The sequence below is a fragment of the Eriocheir sinensis genome, chromosome 48 (genome assembly GCF_024679095.1).
Source record: "Eriocheir sinensis breed Jianghai 21 chromosome 48, ASM2467909v1, whole genome shotgun sequence".
NCBI classification, from domain to species: Eukaryota; Metazoa; Arthropoda; class Malacostraca; order Decapoda; family Varunidae; genus Eriocheir; species Eriocheir sinensis.
In genome coordinates this window covers 10,875,408-10,897,084 of record NC_066556.1, presented here as the reverse complement: position 1 = coordinate 10,897,084, position 21,677 = coordinate 10,875,408, and the positions used below count along the sequence as shown (strand labels likewise).

The 21,677-nt window shown below is 43.3% G+C and overlaps 1 protein-coding gene across 5 annotated transcripts; it reads right to left on the bottom strand.

Moving 5' to 3' along the window:
• Window positions 1–1,889: 1,889 nt before the first annotated feature.
• Window positions 1,890–21,213, bottom strand: LOC126981581 (adenosine deaminase 2-like). Of its 5 annotated transcripts, none has more exons than XM_050832994.1 (11): window positions 21,066–21,213; window positions 15,678–15,841; window positions 15,035–15,217; window positions 14,199–14,316; window positions 12,408–12,538; window positions 11,943–12,112; window positions 10,462–10,595; window positions 9,489–9,679; window positions 3,862–4,019; window positions 2,691–2,893; window positions 1,890–2,272 (listed from the first exon to the last, which is right to left on the bottom strand). In XM_050832994.1, exons 2-11 carry the CDS (start codon window positions 15,820–15,822, stop codon window positions 2,068–2,070), a joined length of 1,638 nt encoding a protein of 545 aa, XP_050688951.1. In that variant the 5' UTR covers window positions 15,823–15,841; window positions 21,066–21,213; the 3' UTR covers window positions 1,890–2,067. The 5 variants fall into 5 exon arrangements, with proteins under 5 accessions (XP_050688951.1, XP_050688952.1, XP_050688955.1 ...); XM_050832995.1 differs by having other exon boundaries at window positions 15,678–15,886; window positions 21,066–21,209; XM_050832998.1 differs by lacking the exon at window positions 21,066–21,213 and adding an exon at window positions 18,418–18,610.
• Between the last annotated feature and the right edge of the window lie 464 nt (window positions 21,214–21,677).

Sequence of the window (21,677 nt, the reverse complement as noted above, 5' to 3'; positions counted from 1 at the left end):
AGATCATATTTTGTATTACACTGAAACACTTTTATGATCCATTTTCCAAAGATTTGGTAAGCTTTTAATACACTGTACTAGATTTTACAAAGTACAAATGCTGAACCAAATGCATTTTTCCACATTGGGTGATCTAAACACAACACATGACCAGCCATCCATTTGCTCCTTCCCCTCTCCATGACATCCTTTCACTCCTTTCCCTCCCCATAACATCCTTCCCCTCTCCATAAACTTATTTTCTTACTTAACTTTAGGGTGTAAATGTAAGGAGAAAAGGTTTTGTAGTGGTTCATTATATGCTATGAATTACAAAAAAAAATATTCCAGTTGTCCAGCTTGTATATAGATACTCTCTGCTGTCATCCCTAAGTTCATGAGATGAAAATGAGACCATTATTTATTTGCTCAGACAGATGCAGTCTCAGCTTATCTGTGACAATCATTCATGATTAATAATTTCATAATGTTTCCACTGGTGTATGTTTTCAGACACTCCCATCTGCTCTCCCCTCCACATTGTTTCTTTACTCACAGACAAATGTATTATAGTTCATCACATGATAACATATTTCACGAATAATACCATCATGAAACTTTCCCTGGTTTCAAGGTTTGTGGTTATTTACTCACCTCTAACTAGCAAGTCTCAGTTTTATCATTCTTACAGTTGTATTTTTATTGTGACTAATATAATTAGAAAATTCCAATCTCAAAATTATAACAAATCATCATTTCAGAGTTCATTCCTGGGTCCAAAGGGTAATTTGGCGAAGTAGTGTGGGTGAGGTGATGCCTCCTCCAACATATGTCCCTATTTATTTATTGAATGATAAAGGGTAATCAAAGGAAAGTTGAGGTGTAGGGTGGAGCAGTCTGGGCATTGGCAGCTCTGCAGGAGTCGAGTCGTTGTTGTTGTTGTTTTATGTTTACCAGCTCGTTGACTGGATGGGCTATGGTTAGAGCCCGGCAGAGGTGCTAGGCGTCAGGCCATGAGGCCCTGCCCAGCTGGTCGGGGGGCACGGGTGCATCTTGCACCCGTAGCCGGAGCCGAGCGAGCAACTCAGCAGTCTATAAGCTGGCTCAAAGGCCAGGAGAGTTGCTCGCTCGATGAGTGCTGGCGTTCCACTGGAGTTGAGTCATCAAGTTGTGCAACTCATCAATCAACTTGATGCCCAGTATGAAGGGGCTTTAGGCAACGTGTGAGCTAGTAGGTGACAGTTTAATTTTTATGTAGAGTTAACCAAGGAAGTAAATCTTGCCTCCAACCCTGAAGTACTAAAAATGTCAATAAAATAGGCTATTTAGTCAGTAGTGTCCATTCTTGCTTGTTTCAGTCTCATTTCTGTCTTATATGGAGACAGATAATTTTGGGAATAAGTATACATTATTTTTTTTTATTTTTTTATTTTTTTACGTGAAAGCCTATAGCACCAGTAGGCTTTCTTCAGGGGCTGGTGGTCAGCCCCAGCCCGTTATGGTGCAGGCAAGTGTTTATAGTAGCGCCATCTATTCTTGGCTCATGCTGCCCCCCGGAGCTCATTCTTGATTCACTTGGACAGTTTCCTCTTGAGTCTGGGTTGATGGGTGGTCTTCAGGACAGAATTTGGGTAGTCTTAGGCCACTCAGCGGTGACTGAAAAATCCTAGGTGGTAGCGGCGGACTCAAACCCGCGGTGTCCAGAACACGTTGAATGCGGGGTCTGCACGCTAACCACTCAGCCACCACCTCCCCATTCGTGTTAAGAGTTCAGTGTTAGGGATGGGCTCAGGAGTTTGAACACTGCTCCACAGCATTGAAATAATTTTCATGGATATCCACATGCGCTGGGCCGAAGTATATAGGCATTAAAATAATAGAAAATCTATTAGGTAAATGATAAGCGAACAAACTAAAATATTGACTTTATGACAATTATGACAGGCTATCAAAAATCCAGAGCAGTCGCATGCACTGGATGTTTAGGCGTGTTAGACATAAATACGTCACCTGAAGACTTTACAAGTTCTTATATGTTTAAAATGGTTGGAAATCATTAATGTACAGCTTCACAGTTTTTTGGGGAAACTAACCCCCTATCGTGGTGACGGTCGGGTAGGAGGAGGGCGAGGGCGGTGGCTGTGTGGAGGTCTGGGGCTCAGCAGCTTCATCCTGTTGGGCCAGGCTGTGGTTGCTCGAGAGGAGCATTGGGGCAGTGTCCACATACTCATCCCATTTCTCTACCCATCTCAGCATAAGTTGAACTTTGTCCTCTTCACTTAAACTGCTGTAGCTGCAAGGACAACAGAAAGAAGAAAGTAGTATGAAGAAATAAATAGAAACTGGTGAAAAAGAAACGGTAATAAAATAAAATTAATTGTATGTGTCAATAAATCGATAAGATATGAAAAAGGATGCAAGGAAATAAAAGGAGGCTAAAGCTAAACAATGAAAATAGCTAAACATTATCATAGGAAAAAGTATGATGAATATAAAGAAATGCATTCATAGAAAATTTTGAAAAAAAGGAAACAATGACCATCCATTACCCCCCAAAAATAAAAGACCAGCAGGCAATAACTTAATTACTTGACTGACCTGGTAGTGAGCATCTTCAGGAACCTCAAAACTACAAATACATTCACAGAAAGTGGCAGTAAAAAGTTACCCTCCTCAAAAGGAAAAAAGTAGAGCAGCAGAAAATAACTCACTTGATTGAGTTGATGGCGAGCTGCTTCAGGAACCTCAGGTCAGCCTTGGCACCCCCAAGAGCCATGAAGGCCTCGTAGAAGTCATGTGAGAGAGCCACTGCGCCCCAGGCCCCTGGATCATCTGATGACACCACGATGGGGAAGCCCTCCGCCACCAGGGTTGCTGCGGGGTGGTTCCTTAGATCCTCCACCAGTTTGAGCACCTGAGGGAGGCAGACTGGCTTGAAGGGTCATGAGATAGAGATTGTTTCTGAGAGAGGATAGTTAAGCACTGAAGCCTATACATGGAGCTTGTGATACTCTGGGGTGATCAAACAATTGTTGTGAAATGCCAGGATTTACTCTTTACTACACTCCCACACGACCATCGCGTGTAACGAAACACACGAGAAATTAATCCAGACAAGGAAAGGTTTGCCGGCGCCGGGGATCGAACCCGTGACCAGCGAGACAAGAGAGCCACTTCTTAACCTGTCGGCCAAAGAGGTACCCCACTGGCAGAGTGAGTTATGGGAGGCTCACCCATCAGGCAAGTCACTGCATTACACGGCTCCCCATTCCTATTTAGATTCATTTGTGTGTGTTGAGATTTCCCATTTTCTATGAACTTAGGAGAGCATGGGCCATCACTCTACCTGTTACCCACTTGGGGTGACAAAACAGAATCACAGGAGAGGATCCCACCACTACCGCCAGTGAAACACCAGAATTTACTCTTTACTCCAACACAACCTCTACGTGTAATGAAACACAAGAGAAATTAATCCAGACAAGGAAAGATTTTGCTGGCGCCGGGGATCAAACCCGCGACCAGCGAGACGGGAGAGCCACTCCTTAACCAGCCAGCCAAAGAGGTACCCCCCTTGCAGTGAGTTATGGGAGGCTTGCCCATCAGGCAAGTCGCTGCACTACTGTTGGGGTTGTCCATCGACCTCTTCACCCAAGGCAGCTGTTCTAACTAAAGGTGGTCACAAAGAGATTGTTTCTAGGATAGGATGGTTAAAGAAGCATTGGAGCTCTACATTCAACCTGCTGTACACTCCTTACTCAATCCCTTCACAATGCACACATTGTTTATTTCTTATGACTTTGCTGTCTGAAACCTGTGGGCTATCACTCTTGGTCTTTATTAAGTGGCTGGTGTTGGGGTGTTACCAATGCAATACAATACCTGGTTTGAAATGGGACACACTTCCATGGGCACATTTTTCTCCAAGGCCATCTCCTTAGCCCTGGGGTGTTTCGCGATGGCGTAGCCGTGGCCAATCCTTGAGGCGTTCAGCAACAGAGCGTCGATCAGGTTCTCATCCGACTCCATCCCCATCCATGCTGAGGGATACGGACAGTGTTTGAATATGGAAACAGTGTATGTGTGTCACCTTCCTGTGTCTGCTCTGCTGTATGCCCTTCCTTCGCCTCACTCTTGCTCTTTTGTACTCCAGGTTGCAGGACACATTCTGTGCGGCTCAGCCCCAATTTGTCTCTACAGAGGACCTGGATTCCATCAGCAGGACAGCAATGAGATAAGTGAGTGATCAGACTATACATTATTATTTTCAGTAGTAGTGGTAGTAGTCATAGTAGTAGTGTTTATTCATTTAATATTTACTTGCCTTTTCTTTTAGCAATGGGCAGGCTACTGTTCTATTGTCCATAGAAAGAAGTTACTAAAGATAATTGAATACTTGCCTGACATGATAACTGTGCAGGAAAATATATTCACACCACTTTCAGAACATTAATGTTATAGAAAACAGCCTTACGTGTTCACAAAGTAAAGAGGAAAACCAATAATCACATGACAGAAAACCTCCAATGAAAAGACGGAGATGAATGTTTTGACTCACGTGATGCAATAAAACAGGTAAAAAAAAAAAAAAAAAAAAAAAAAAAGGAAAAAGCCCCAAAGAAATGATCATCATCATTTCATTGACGCCTGCTCCTAGGAGCTCCCACCAGGGGATGGCCATGGCAGAAGAACTTCCAACTTTCTCTCTCCAGACACTCCCTCCTTGCCTGCTCAAAGTTTCTCAAAGCTCTTTCCCCCCTCTCCCTAACATACTCCTGCACCCTATCCCTCCATTTCACTGGAGGTCGTCCTCTAGCATTCCCTCCCTCTATCTCACTCACATACACCCTTCTGGTCATCTTACTCTCCTCCATTCGCTCCATGTGGCCAAACCACTTTAAAGTCTGTTGCTTCACTTCTTCCAACACTCCACACTTCTTCCCTTCACCCCTTCACCCCCATGACACATTCCAAAATGCTCGTACACACTTTCATTACTCATTCCATCCATTCTACTCACACCACAAGCACTCCTCAAATAACTCATTTCCAGTGCCTGCACTCTAGACCTCTTACTTTCATTCCAGGCCCACGTTTCACTTGCATATGTGAGGGTTGGTACTATTATTGTATTTCTCAAATCCCTCTTTACCTCCATGCCATTCATGATTCATCCCAAAGACCCTACCACCCTTCTTCCTTACAATGCCCTTTCTCTTATATCACCCTCTATACCACCATGCTTACACATAACTGATCCAAGGTACTTTAACTCATTGACCTCCTCCATTTCTTCACCATTCAAAATTATTTTGCATTCTTTTTCACATTCAATTCCCATTCTATGGGCATACAAAATCTACAACCTCACTTCTACTTCGCTCACAAACCATCACTTTACTTTTGTTGACATTTACTTTCAGCTTTCTCCTTTTACAGACTATCAAAAACACTGACCAAATTTTGTGGGTCACTTTCATTTTCTGCAATGAGCACTGTGTCATCAGCAAACAGTATCGAATTCAGTACCCAGTTCCTTCCCTCATTGAACATTCTTACTCCAACTTCTCCAACTTTGCCCTTCATTTCTCTAATAACACCATCCATATAAATATTGAACAACCATGGTGACATGACACACCCCTGCCTTAATCCCACTTTTATCTCAAAATGTTCACTTGTTACTCCGCTAATTTTGCCACATGCAGATGCATCCTCATAGAAAGCCTTTATTGCACTAAGCAGTTTTCCTCCCACACCATAAATCTTTAAAACATCCCACAATGCAATCCAATCGACTGTCATAAGCCTTTTCCAAATCCATGAAGGCAGCGTGAAGTTTCTTTCCTTTTGCTATTATTTTTTCTACTACCATCCTGAAGGAAAATATCTGATCCACACATCCCCTTCCCTTCCTGAAGCCTCCTTGTTCTTCACTGATTTTTTCTTCTGTAAGTCTTTGCACCCTCTCTATTATGACTTTTCCATATACCTTTCTGGGTATACTCAGCAGACTTATACCTCTATAGCTCCCACACTCCCCTCTCCTGCCCTTCCCCTTGTAAATTGGTACAATGATGGCTTTTGTCCAGTCTGCTGGCCCCCCCCCCCCCCCTCCCATGCTACTTCACATATCTTGACCATCCATTTAACAACTACATCTCCTCCACACTTCAACATTTCTGCTGTGATTCCATCAATTCCTGCTGCTTCTCCATTTTTTAATCTTTTTATTGCCTGATTTACTTCTTCATATGTTATACTTCTTTCTTTATATACTCCTCCTCTACCTCGACTCAAAACTGCTGCAGTCACAGCTGCTGGACGTCCATCCTCAAAATTCATTAGTTTTTGATATATTCTCTCCATCTCTCTTTCACAGCTTCCCCGTCTTTCAACATCTTTCCATTCTCATCCATAACTTCATTTATTTTACTTGAGGAGATATTTTCTGCATTTCTTTCATTTTTTACTTCTTTCCAATATGATTTCCTGTTCCCTTTATATTTTTCACTTAGTCTTTTTCCAAAGTCTTCATCAGCTCTCTTCTTACTTTCTTTTATTGCTTGTTTTAATTTCATTTTGCATTCTCTATATTTCTTTTTCCTTTCCCTTTTTACTTGCTCAGCCACATTTCTTTCTTGAGTTTTCTTAAAAAGTTCCCTTTTCTCTTTTAGTATCCTCCTTATCTCTTCTGTCCACCATGAATTTCCTTTTCTTTTTCCATTTCTCACCACTTTCATCCCTAACACTCTTTTTGTTGTAGTTATCATTATTTCTTTAATTGTTCCAAAAACTTTTTCAATATTTGTATTATCTTTTACACTTTCTCATTTTTCACTTTAGGCCTCTGCCATTTCACGGTTATACCCATCTTTTATTTCTTTTTCCAGTAACTTTTCTGTCTTCAGTATTTCCTTTTTTACTTCACCTTTCTTTTCAAACACCCACTTTTCTTTCAGCTTTAACTTTGCCAGCACTGCAAGATGGTCAGATCCATCGAACATTCCTCTTACTACCTTTGCATCACAAATTTCTTTTCTCAGCCTTTCATCTACTGCCACATAATCAATCAATCCTTTTTGTTCATTATCTTCTCCCCTCCTCCACGTGTATCGGTGGATATTCTTGTGCTGAAAGAAGGTGTTCGCTAGGAACATTCCCCTCTCAGCACAGACATCCACCAGGCACTCTCCATTTTCATTCTTCCCAGGTATCCCCCATTTTCCCACCACATCCATCACACATTCATCACCCACTTTAGCATTCATATCTCCCATCATAATAAGTTTCCTTTCTTTCTCAAAACTCTTCAAACATGCATTCACTTCCTCCCAAAAAGCTTCCCTTTCTCTCAGTCCTTTTTTACTTTTCACATTTACTGGTGCATAAATACACACCCATGCATACTTTACTAAACCTGCTTTTCCTTTCACCCACACAATTTTTGATCCCTTCCAACCATAATCAGTCACACCATTCCACACTCTTTCAGACATCACAATAGCACATCCTTCCTTACTCCTGCCTCTGTACTTCTCATCTATCCCCGTCCATACAACCCCCCCAGGCACACCCTCCCACCATCTCTACCATCACTCACACCAGTTCCTCGAATACGTGTTTCACTCACTCCCAACACATCCACTCTACCATTTACAAAATTTTCAATCATCACTCTCCTCTTTTCCTCACCACCTAAACCATTCACATTTATAGACACCAGCCACCAAAGAAATGCTCATGCTTGAAAATCACCCAAACTCTTCTTGCTTTTAGATTATTTATCCGAACAAAGAAATGGGGTCAGTTAAGGACCTTCACTAATATGTAAGCCCCATTTCAATCAGCTACCACTTGTCAAAAAAGATAGCTTGAGGAACATGAGACAAGGCTTAACAATAAGATCAGAGTAAAGTCTGATAATAAACATAATTTACATCAGTTGTTTTTATATCTATCCCTGGGCTCAGTTTTCCGGTGGAGTTTTTCTTTTTTGCATGAATATTAATTGAAAAGGTGTGTACCAATTGGTAAACATACTCTCCATCTTTTTGCGCCATGTGAGTGCTGTAGCTACGGTGACCTGACTACATACCCCAATAAATCAATCTCCATTCCTCATTACATACCCCAATAAATCAATCTCCATTCCTCATTACATACCCCAATAAATCAATCAATCTATTCTTCATTATATACCCCAATAAATCAATCAATCTATTCCTCATTACATACCCCAATAAATCAATCAATCTATTCTTCATTACATACCCCAATAAATCGATCAATCTATTCTTCATTACATACCCCAATAAATCGATCAATCTATTCTTCATTACATACCCCAATAAATCAATCAATCTATTCCTCATTACATACCCCAATAAATCAATCAATCTATTCCTCATTACATACCCCAATAAATCAATCAATCTATTCCTCATTACATACCCCAATAAATCAATCTCCATTCTTCATTACATACCCCAATAAATCAATCAATCTATTCCTCATTATATACCCCAATAAATCAATCAATCTATTCCTCATTATATACCCCAATAAATCAATCAATCTATTCCTCATTATATACACCAATAAATCAATCAATCTATTCCTCATTACATACCCCAATAAATCAATCAATCTATTCCTCATTACATACCCCAATAAATCAATCAATCTATTCTTCATTACATACCCCAATAAATCAATCAATCTATTCATCATTACATACCCCAATAAATCAATCAATCTATTCATCATTATATACCCCAATAAATCAATCAATCTATTCATCATTATATACCCCAATAAATCAATCAATCTATTCATCATTACATACCCCAATAAATCAATCAATCTATTCATCATTACATACCCCAATAAATCAATCTCCATTCTTCATTACATACACCAATAAATCAATAAATCTTCCTCATTATATACCCCAATAAATCAATCAATTTTCTTCATTATATACCCCAATAAATCAATCAATCTATTCCTCATTATATACACCAATAAATCAATCAATTTTCTTCATTATATACCCCAATAAATCAATCTATCTATTCCTCATTATATACACCAATAAATCAATCAATCTTCTTCATTATATACCCCAATAAATAAATCTATCTATTCCTCATTATATACACCAATAAATCAATCAATCTTCTTCATTATATACCCCAATAAATCAATCAATCTATTCCTCATTATATACACCAATAAATCAATCAATCTCTACTCCTCATTACATACCCCACTATATCAGTCAATCCCCCAAGAGAAGATGGCACCACTATAAACACTTGTCTGCGCCATGTCGGGATGGGGCCCACTACCATTCAGGCCCCTCAAGAGAGCCTGCCGGCGCTATATGCGTACACGTAAAAAAAAAAATATATATAAATAAATGAAAAAAAACATTCCTTATTACATTCCCTAATAAATAAATAAATCTCCATTCCTCTGCGTCATGCCCCAAGCAATGCACTCACCCGTCTCCCCCGCGTGGTAAAAGACCTTGATGTCCGCCTCTGAGAGCTCGAGTAGTAAGTCCACGAAGTTGATGAGAGGCTGCCCCAAGTCCTCCTGCCCCACCAGATCAAAGCCCGCCACGAAGTCCGGGAACTGTGCCTTGAGCTGCTTCACCAGGGCGATGTAGGTGCTCATTGTGGTGTTGTCCACCCTGGAAAAGTAAGGTGAAGTTGGGGGCATATACGCTATAGCTGTGCGTGGCCTTGGTGTTGGCCTCGTCCACCCTGAAAGGCAGGTTGAAAAGTAGGTAGATGTGTGGGAAGAAACAAGAAAATGCGAAAAAATACTAAAGACCGTAATCTTATATTAAACGTCTCGGGGCCTCAATTCGCCTGTATGAAAAGCTTTTCGTATAAGTTGCTGGGATTTTCATTGGCCGTTTTGTGATGCTTGTGATAGTTTTATGTCTTTTGCATCTTGAACTTTGAAATCACCCATGCAAACCTGGCTAGTCTTCTCTGTGGCCTTGGGAAATAGTCGTAACGGGAGCCCGATGCGTTTAAAAATATGAAACTAATTTAGAAAGAAAGTAATGTACACAAAGAAGAAGAAAAAAGTTACATATTAATCAAAGGAGAATAATAAATATAAGGAAAAGTAACGAAATAAAGCAATTTACACCAAGCATGCAAGAAAATAGACACGTCAGTAAAATATCCAAATAATTACATTAATTATTGAATAAAGAAATTAAAACTACATATTCAGCATCACCTTAATATTTTGAAAAATACCAAGAGGAAACAATATCGCATCATATGTTTACTACTGTGCTACATGTGAGGAAAATATAAAAAATAGAGATGACCCAAACTCTTCCCTTGTGTACTACAGTGCTGAGAGCGACAAAACCCATCCCTCCCGTGGACAGTGTTGAGAGCAACACAACCCCATCCTTCCCGTGTAGCCTACTGTGTTGAGTGGGATACGAACCTTCTGGGCGGAGCGTAGATGAATCGCGTCCCGAAGAAGGTGTTGGGGTGGTCCTGCAGGAAGCGCTGCGCCGTGCTCTGGTACACGGCCACAGACTCCTCCTCGGTGAGCCGCGTGCCGTTCAGCTCGTACAGCTGCAACGATTGTGATGAGCAAGTCAAAGCACAGTGTGTGGGTCGCCTTACGTGTCATCAGCAGCCCACATGGTAATCCACCATAAAAGAGAAAATAATGTGCTGACAATATCTCACTTCTGTATAAAGGGAATGATGACATTGCAAGCTTCCAGAATGATCCAAAGGATTAAAAACTTTCTATACGGAGATCAAATAAAGAAACTTAATTTGCATTCTTTGGAAAGGCATTTGCTGCGTATAATGACGTAATTTAAATATATATTTAAATGGGTAATGGGGACTAACGAAGGGAATAAAGTACTTATAATATAGGTACTGACTTGTGTAACAGACTTGGCTAGCAAGTCAAAGAACTGTGTGACACACTTCATCATTATCTCGTGAGGTAGTCCTTATCAAAACTTTTGTTTAAGTGAACAGGATGTAACGAGTTGTTGAGAAAGGTACGTCGTTACACTGCACTTTTTAGCATCATGTTAACCAATTCAGTTTATCAGCTAAAAAAAAGAACCTACTGTAATAGACAAATATGCTGCCTTATCTCACCCTTATCTTGACATGATTGGAACACGACAGGTGGGACATGAAACTGTCAATCTGTTATCTTGAAACTGAAGAGACGTGTAAGTGTGAATAAAGGGTACGTTCAGAGACAAGTAAATATAATAATACTGGATTTATTTCCAAATAGGATTTCCGAATGAAGAATATCATGTGCTTAGAGAAAACTAAGCAACTATTGGGATTCTGAAGTGAAGAACATGGCAGGAAGTTAAGCGAAGAGGCAATAATAAAGAATGGAAAAAAATTACGGCGACAATGAGGGGCGTGTGGAAATAATGTGCTTGCAGAAAAATAGTAGTATATACCAAACAAGATTCTTAACTGGAGAACATGGCGGATGGTTGAGTGAAGCGGCATCAGGAAAATGTTAAGAATTCAACGAAAGCAGTCAGGGAGATGCAAGAAAATCAGGTGCCTGGAGGAATAAAATTATTTAACAGGACTCAGCCGGACGATATGGAAGGTATATAATTAAGCAAAGGAGCATCAAACACTTGATGCGCCGAGAAAGAGAAAATTAAAGCAACGAGAGAGAAGTAGAATAAGGGCGAGATAATATAGAAGATTATAGAAGTGAGCATAGAGAAAGAGTACATCTACTGGAGAAGTGACTAACACGAGGCAAGATACCGCGGAACTCAAGTAGAGGACGTTGGCTGGGCATAGAAAAAGTATAGCTAAGTACTGGAGGTTTGACCCAAAGGCAGGGTACCGCGGAACTCAAAATAGAGGAAGTTGGCTGGGCATAGACAGAGTATAGCTACTGGAGGAGTGACTAACCAAAGGCAGGGTACCGCGGAACTCAACATAGAGGACGTTGTCGTCGGCGAACTCCTGCAGGGCGTGGTAGAGGTAGGCCTCCCAGGCGGGGCGGTACATGACCAGGTCCGTGATGGCTATGAAGTAGCCTTGGAAGATGGACCACACGGTGTTGATATCCGGGTACCTCTCTGGGGTGAGAGAGAGAGAGAGAGAGAGAGAGAGAGAGAGAGAGAGAGAGAGAGAGAGAGAGAGAGAGAGAGAGAGAGAGAGAGAGAGAGAGAGAGAGATTATTATTATCATTATTATTATTATTATCAAAGGGCTTCATAATTCTTGTCAACTACTACCTTTAGCGAGGATTCTTACCTGATGTTAGGGAGTAAAGGCCCACGAAATAGATATATAGATAGACAGACATATAGACGGAGGGATGCATTGCTAGGTAGGTAGACAGAGACGGATAAAGAGAGAAAACAAGCCTACCGTCCGGGTCCTCCGTGAGTAGGGTGAGTCTGCGGAAGATCTCGGCGTCAAACTCGTCCGGTGAGGGGTAGCTGGCCCGCACGTCGCTCACCAGATTCCAGTCGCAGGAGGTGTCGGGCGTCTCGAAGAACCTGTGTGTTGCCAGAGTTGCCAGACCCACACGACTTTTTTTTTTACAACAAAAGAGACAGCTCAAAGGCACAAAGAAAAGGAAACAATAATAATAAAAAAAGCCCGCTACTCGCTGCTCCTAAAAAAAAGAATCAAAAGAGGTGGCCGAAAGAGAGGTCAATTTCGGGAGGAGATTGACCTAGAAAATCACCCTCCCACCCACCCTTGCCTTAAACCAGGGGACCCCAAGTGGGGTCGGAATGCTCTTTATGTGGGGTCATAAAGAGGTCATGGGGTCGGTGGGGTCGCTGAGGTACCCCCAATTAAGGCCTGGGGGTACGAAATATCCAAGCAGGGATTACGAGACCACGACAAATTCAGTGCTGTATAGTACTTTCATTGAGAAAAAATAACAAGACAAATAATTGCTTCAAACACCCTTACACGAGCCACGACTGACCGTTGAATCCACCCTCTCCCTCACTCCCATACTACCTTCCCCGCTCTTACATCCTCGTCAAATTCGCGTAATCTAAATTTAGTTTTATCTCCCTATTTACTAATCTATTCCAAAAATTTCACATCCTCATTATCGTCAGCACCCGTAAAACTTTGGTATATATGCAAAAAAAATCCTCACTTCCATGTTTTTTGACAATTGATTAAATTCACATAACAAATCAACCTCTGTGCAGGAGCAGGCTGAGAGCACTCACTTCCACCCCCGCTCCCCCAGGTAAGTTCCTGTGAACCGCAATTTTATGTGGCGTTTTAGTGCGGTAAGCTGGTGCAATGCTATGATGTTGTGCAGCAAAGGAGGTATCACAGTGGGAAGAGAATTGATGATGTTGCGTTACTCTTTTGAAAATATTTTATTTACATTGCTGATTAATAATATTAATTGAAATATATTTAGTAATACGAGTACAGCCATTATGGAGAGGTTTTTAATGACACCATCTGAAACTTCCGCCAAGAAACGGAAACGCTCTAATAATCCATCATTTCTCGACCAAAAATTCACAGTAGTGCTGTAAATGTAGAAGTAAACATAAACACTTGGGATATATATATATATATATATATATATATATATATATATATATATATATATATATATATATATATATATATATACACACACACACACACACACACACACACACACACACACACACACAGACACACACACACACACACACACACACACACACACACACACACACACACACACACACACACTTGGGGTCGCACTGAACGGTTGAAAGTGATGAATGGGGTCGTGGTAGGAAAAGTTTGGGAACCCCTGCCTTAAACCATCCCTTTTGTCCCTGCTCTCACCCTTTCACTTCACCGGAAGAAGAGATGATACTATATAGTTTGACTGACCGATGGAACAAGTGACTGACTGACTGACTGACCGACTCTTCAAACACTCTTCGTCCCTGCTCTCCTTCCTTCACCTCAACTGAAGAACAGTTGATCCTAGCAAGACTTAACATACTAACTGATAGAACAAGTGACTGACTGACTGATTACTCCTTAAACCACCGTCTTCGTATACCAGCTGTCTTCCCCTAACCTCAAATAAGAAAACTTGACAACTAACAAGTGACTGATTGCCTGACTAACTGTCTCTTTAACTTCACCCTTCGTTCCTCTGTTTTCCCTGAACCTCACCTGAAGAAGAGTTGGTTGTACATATCGTAGCACATGTAGAGGTTAGGCCAGTAGGTGAGCTCCTCCACTACCCACGCCGAAGAGGCCAACGCTGTGTCGTGGACGTGAAGCGCCGCGCCTGAAAGAATGCAAGGACCTAGAGAGTGAGGATGAGGAAAGGAGGGAGGAAAGAGGGCATGGAAGAAGGTGATAAAAATACATAAGTGTGAAGGGAAAGAATGGAAGGAGCTAGGAGGTGAGGAAGGGGATGAAGGGAGACAGGAATTATTAGTTAGGAGGTGATGAAAATGACAGAAGGGGGAAGGGGAGGTAGGAAGGGAAAGAGTGGGAGGAGCTAGGAGGTGAGGAAGGGGATGAAGGGAGATAGGAATTATTAGTTAGGAGGTGATGAAAATGACAGAAGGGGGAAGGGAGGGGTAGGAAGGGAAAGAATCCAAGGACCTAGGGAGCGAGGAAGAGCAATGGGGGGAGGAAAGAGGGCATGGAAGAAGATGATAAAAGAGATAGAAGGGTGAAGGGAGAAACAGGAAGGAAAAGAGGAGCTCGAAAGTGAGGAAGGGAATATTATATGATACTGCAAAGGGAGCATACGATATAGCTGCGCGTGGCCTCGGTGCTCATCTCCGGTTTATTTCCCTTGAGCGTGGGGAAAGTGGATGAAATATGAAAGGAAGAGAGGAAGGAAGAAGGAAGTAAAATAAAGTTGAAAGATGGGGAGGAAAAAAAACATGGAAAAACAGAAAGAGAACATGGATTAAAAGAAGACAGAAAAAAAGGAAGAAAGGATAAAGCACACCCACACACACACACACACACACACACACACACACACACACCTTTGGGCATCTTCTTGATCAGCTTGTACACCTGCGAGGCCTCCATCTGCTGCACCATCGTGAGGAAGTTCTTGGAGGGGATGAAGTTGAGGGTCTCGAAGCCGTCCTCCATCTCCAGGTCCTTGGCGGCCATCAGCACCTTGTTCGCCTCCTCCTCCGCCGCCGTCAGCACGATGTCTTGTCCTGCAGAAGTCTGCGCTCAAGTTCCTTATCTCTGACGCCTTATATAATGTCCTGCTCCCTTCAGCCACGTACTATAGTAATTTTGGGGCATTTTTGTGTCTTCCTTGGTCATGGCAATAGGTGAAGGAGTATTAATTTTGTCCTAAGGGGAAGAATAAATCAAAGTTTCCCCCGGTTAAGGTTTTAAGCACCCAGCGCCAACTAGACAAGAAAAAATAAAATAAGAAAGGATCTGGAAAAATACTGGTTACACAGAAAAAAAGAACATTCCGAAAGGTCAAATATACGTCGCTCCGGAATGAAAGAGTGAATATACTGCAGATTTCTCGCATTAGTAAGTGGACAGCATTAGAATGAGCTTCAGAGGGAAAAAAAAGTGCTATTTCCTTTGGATTATATAAAAAGAAACAAGACCCATTTTGCTGCCATGCCAGTACGTAACACCAGTGCCACTGCTCACCCATGATGTCTGTCTGCTCCTGGGCCAGCATCGCCTGGCGCTGCTCCAGGTAGTCCGAGGTGTTTAGGGCGCGGCCTGCGGAGGGACGCGCGGCCCCCGCCATCACCACCGCCAGCACACAGCAGGCGCGCCACAGCAGATCCATCGTGCGCTGCTCCTCCCCTCTGCAACGACACCGACACAGGCCTTAGGTTACTCTCCACCGTGCTCTGAAAATTAGACCCAAGTCCGCAAATGTCACAAAAGTTAATGAAAAGAAACTTGCAACAATAACAACACAATCCTCATGTTACTCTCCAGTGTTCTGCAGGGTGAAAATTAGAGCCAAGAACGCGAAGGTTGCAGAATTTAATGAAAAGAAACTTGGAGGAGCTACAAAGACACCTTGGTCATCACTATTGACCGAGTGACTGATTCAATAATATAAAAAAAATGCTGATCAAGTAAAGAATGGACAAACAACAGTGTCCCTGCCCGTATGTTAAGAGCAGCATTCAGCGGCATTTATAATTGACTGTCTTATCTTTAGGCTGGGATATGAAGGGGAAAACACACACACACACACACACAGTATCCAGTAGTGTGAGCGTCCCCGCAACGGCTTCCGTAGCTCCTCTCCCACGAGTCCGCCGTGTCGCCTTGGCCGCAGTACTGCCGCTATCAGTGCCAAGGACACGCGACCCCTCCACCTTATGTCCCACTCGCTTATCGAACAGCTGATGGCGTTCACTCTGCGTCCAGTAAACAGACTGAGAATTAAACAATACTCGCCAGCTGACACTTACTAAGCATCGTCCTTGCTGACCACGCTCTCACAACCAATAGCATTCACCCATCGCCAAGCAAACAGACCGATAACAAACTCATTTGCTGTTACTTCCCATATGATTCTTGTAAGTCTTTGGGTGTAGCTTATAAATACAATATATTTCAGCCAGGATGCTATGCCGTCCTTTCACTTATATCATACGTACATACATTAAACAGTTGGTAGTCTCTCTTAACCCGGCAGTGTCGGTGGACCCATTTTTGGGCTCCCGCGAGTCGGTCCGCTGAAACGGCGGACCCAGTTTTGGGCTCGGCTCAAAACGCCTAATTCGAGCTAATTGTAGACGGTCGCGGCATAAAGCAACTCACCATGGATGAACTGGGTCATTGTGGTGGGTGATTGATCTTGAGGTGGGCTTATTTGTCATAGGTGGTGCTGTAAGGTCATGGCAGACTGAATTAGTTATCCATACAGTAATCACTTGTCAAATTCTCAAAAGTAGACAACAATCGACTCTCGGCTAGATGCCACGTGTCACGAGACTGTTTATTTTGTAACAAACACCACCCAAAAAGAATGGAGTTTGAGTATAAGTAAATATTTTTAACGGCTTTATGGTTATGAGAGGAGTACTCTGATATACGTTCCATGCTCTTTGCTTAGTCTCAAAATGCAGTGTAATGTTGCCGTTTCTCGGCCACTTCTCGGCTTTCCCATAGCCGAAGCCCACGGGTTAATATACTTTCGTCACGCTTCCATCTCAAAAACAACAACAACAAAAAAAAAAAACCCTGCTCTGATGAGGCAATGCCACGTGTGCTTATTCGCTGTTGAGAGTAAAGATGTTCGGATGAGTCAGCGCTGTTGTTTATGCTCGGCACATCAGGGGGTTATAATAAGACACCCGATTCATTCATTCCCAGCACATTGCTTGACACGCATACTGAGCTCAGTGATGACGCAACGTTAGCTATGACGCAACATTGACTTTATATCCTCAGTGTTAGCAATTTCTTTGCTCACCTTAACTTCTTGACCGCGGATTTCCAACAAGAAGGCCTCACCAAACTACAGGAATGGAACAAAAAGTGGCTGCTACAATTCAATGAGGAAAAATGTAAAGTCCTGCACCTTGGGAGAGGATATCCAGCACACCAATACCATATGGGAAACACTCCACAATCCACCACAGAGGCAGAGAAGGACCTGGGACTATATGTTACCAGGCTACCAGTGAAAGCCGAATCCGTGCCAATCACAGCGAACGGGTTAAAGCCCATCCATTATATACTTGTGCATAAGTCCAAGAGTATGTTCACTACCTCTCCCTATACCTGTCCATCCGCTTACCCACCCAGGGATCGTATTCTCAGGCGCTTTCGGCTCACAGCAAGTGATTCCAAAGGCCACAAAAGAGATCGGTCGGGTTCTCATGATCGTTTTCAAGTTCATGGTGCAAAGAACTTGTCAAACTATCACTAGTCGCATAACCCTACCACAGAGAGATAGTGGTGGTGGTGGTGGTGGTGGTGATGGTGGTGGTGATGATAGTGGTTTTCATAAACAGAGAGAGAGAGAGAGAGAGAGAGAGAGAGAGTATAAAACCTGAGTGATGTCATAAGTCACGTCCGTCCGTCTCTCACTCTCTTCCACCCACCACCATCATCACCAGCACCACCACCATCTCCACCACTAACACCACCATCACCACCATCACCATCATCACCACCACCACCATCATCACCACCACCACCACCACCATCATCATCACCACCACCACCATCATCATCACCACCACCACCACCATCATCACCACCACCACCACCACCATCATCATCATCACCACCACCACCACCATCATCATCACCACCACCACCACCATCATCACCACCACCACCATCATCACCACCACCACCATCATCACCACCACCACCGCCATCACCACCACCGCCATCACCACCTACCACTTACCTCCACTTTGAAGTTGCGGGCTGGACCAGAGAGTTGGCTGGACTGGGCTTCCTAAGATGGCGGCCGAGGTACTTCCGGTTGCCGCACCCGAGTGTCTGGCTCGCGCGCTCTAGGTATATAACTCTGTGAACCCTACCCGTGAAAATACTCACAGCCTCTACGAAAGCCTTATTAAATGTGGGTGTGTACGACCCGAAATGCTTGAAAATATAGGCCTAGAGCTTTTCATCAAACTGGAGGCGTCCATTCCTCTACCGCTTTCCTCCACATTGACAAGGGGCGAATGACCTTCACCCCTTCTCTAAACATACACATTCTCTCAAGCTGGGAATATCGTGACACTTGTGCGAGTTTGCTTGGCGACAGCTACCCTCCCCTTCCTTCTGACTCACCATGCATGCCCGCCAAGAATTAAACAGGCACTCCTAACTGCCCACCTCTTTCCTTCCCCTCATCACCCCTGTACTGCTCTTCCACCCCCACTCATTTTCCCCACAATTTACTTAGGCCGTCAGTAAGCACCCTCCTCCCCCTCCTCCTCTACCTCAACCCCTGCCTCCTGCACTCTTCCAAACACTCTGCTTCTCATTCATCCCCTTACACACCTCCATCCCACTTTCATCTCTGTACCTCCACCTCAACCCCCCTGACCTCACACCCTTTTTACTTGCCCCTTTCACCTCCTCCTCCACCTTTCTCTATATTCCCAAGACTTCCTTAATAAGCTATGAACCCTCCCCCTTCAACCCCCCCCTCGTCCCCCTAACCCCCTCGATACGTCCTCGAGGCATCTGCCCCACTTTCCAGCCTCCCTCCGCTTTATCAGTCCGTCTGTCCCACGTGACCCACTGGGCGGCCCCGGGGACAGGCAGGCTCTGTGTGTGGCTGGGTCAATGTTAAACGCCAGCTTATTTACGCTTCAAGTCGGTCGTACGTCGATGCAACTAACCTTCTTTTTTAGAGTCATTCATTCATCGCTGCTTTGTGTTAGTTGTGTTTCTTATGCCTCGTGTCGGGTCAGTGATAAGTAAATACTCGCTCCTTTACGCTTCAAGTCGCTCGGATCTCCATGCAACTAACATTTTTTTTAGTGTCATTCATTCATTGCGGGGTTGTGTTAATGTGATTTATTATGCCTCGTGTAGTCGTGTTAGGACAATACTAAGTAAACATCCGCTCCCTTACGTTTTGAATTACTCGTATCTCCATGCAAATATCTTTCTTCTTTTAGTGTCATTCATTGCGTGGTTGGATTACTGGGGGTTTGTTGTGTCTCGTCTAGGGTCAGCACTAAGTAAATATCCGTTCTTTTACGCTTCAAGTCTCTCGTATCTCCATGCAACATTTGTTTACCGTCATTCATGCCTGGTTGTGCTACCGGGATTTGTTATGTCTCGTGTTGGGTCAGGACTAAGTTAACATCCGCTCCTTTACGCTTCAAGTCTCTCGTATCTCCATGCAACTAACCTTCTTTTAGTGTCATTCATTGCGTGGTTGTATTACTGGGGTTTGTTATGTCGCGTGTTAGATCCCGGCTAAGCTAACATCCATTCCTTTACGCTTTAAATCGCTCGCAACTCCATACAGCTAACTTTCTTACTTTAGTACCATTCATTGCATGGTTGTATTACTGGGGTTTGCTATGTCTCGAGTTGGGTCAGTGAGTTATCCGCTCCGTTACGCTTCAAGTCGCTCGAAGATCCGAACAATTTGTTTCCTTTTTCTTTTTAATTTTTAGCGTCATTCATTGCGTGTTTTGATTTACGCTTTGAGTCATTTCTCAATCCTCGCGTTACCCGTTCAGAGTATTCGTACCTTCAGTTATTCTTGTTCTTTTTACCGCCATTGAGTGCAGGATATAGCCACTCTGATATACGCCCTAAGTTTCTGAACCACAATAACACACACACACACACACACACACACACACACACACACACACACACGATTCAAGATACATACGGTACTTAGGTTCATGTTTCAAGTAGCTACAAACATCACACTTCACCTAAAGCACTGACAAGAGAAGCACGAAAAAAAAAGGAAATTGATTAGATACGTATATATATGAAGTGGTTGAGGCTTAGAATGTCACGGGTTCAGGGACAGAGTACTATGCAGCAGGACAGTCCGTGAGTAAGCAGCCCTGGGTCCGTGTGCTCAATCATTTCGGTTCTTACACACCCACATTTGATAAGTCTGTGGGAGAGGTTGTGGGTAGTATGTCGATGGGTGGTTTCATGACCCTAGTGGTAGTTTGACAAGGATTCTGTATCACGACCTTGAAAAAACACTCATGAGAACTCGAATATTTTCCTCTGTGGTCTTTGTAAATACTAATTGTGAGAGCTGAAGGTGTCAGGGACGACGGGCCTAGGCTGGTTTAACTTCTGGGGTGATGGCCGGGTGTCGCTCACAAGTTATAGGGAATGGATTTAGGACCAGGAACGTTGATTAGGCTCCGGTTATCTCTCCTATTGGTGCTGTGATTACAGTGTGGTCGGGGAAAGGTGACATATGGGAGTCGATGCTTAAGTTGACCCGTAGAAGTAGAAGTAGCAGTAGTAGTAGAAGTAGCTGTAGTTGTAGCAGAGGTAACAGTTGTAGTAATGGCAGAGTTCTGGGGTGGGTAAGCGTCCTGTCCTTACCTTGTGGATGAGTTGGTTGTGTGGGGGTGTGCCTGTGCAGCTGTGGCTTGTGGTGGGTGCTGCAGCAACGGTGGCCAAACACACAGTGAGGGCTGCCAGGCGGGGTACACTAAGACGGACGGAGGCTGCCCAATCACTGGCTGATGGGTGCCCGCTGGGGGGTGACTCACGCTCCCTCTCCCTCAGCCCTCGGCCTCCCCATCTTTCTCCATTCACGGTCGATCTCACTTATGTTCTATCGAATCCAATTGACTCGAGAACACCAAACTCGAGCTGTCACGCACGGAGACAAGAAATGGGTGTCGCTATTCCCCCCCCCCCCTCCCCCAGAAATTGAAAGTAGGTTTGGTTTGTATTTATTGGCCACTGAAATGAATAAGTTTGGTGTACAACTGACGGCTCCTTACCTTAACATTACTTCCTAATTTATTAGTTATCTGTGTAGCATCATACTTAAACCGTACCTGCAAATACGTCTCAGCAACTGCCTTAACTAACAGACGCAGGTGGTTTTCCTGAGGGTCTGTGTCATACATGTGACTAGGGTGCTACTTTGGCTTGTTATCTACAAGGAAAAGTATCTACACCGTACAAGTTTTATTTTGAAATGAT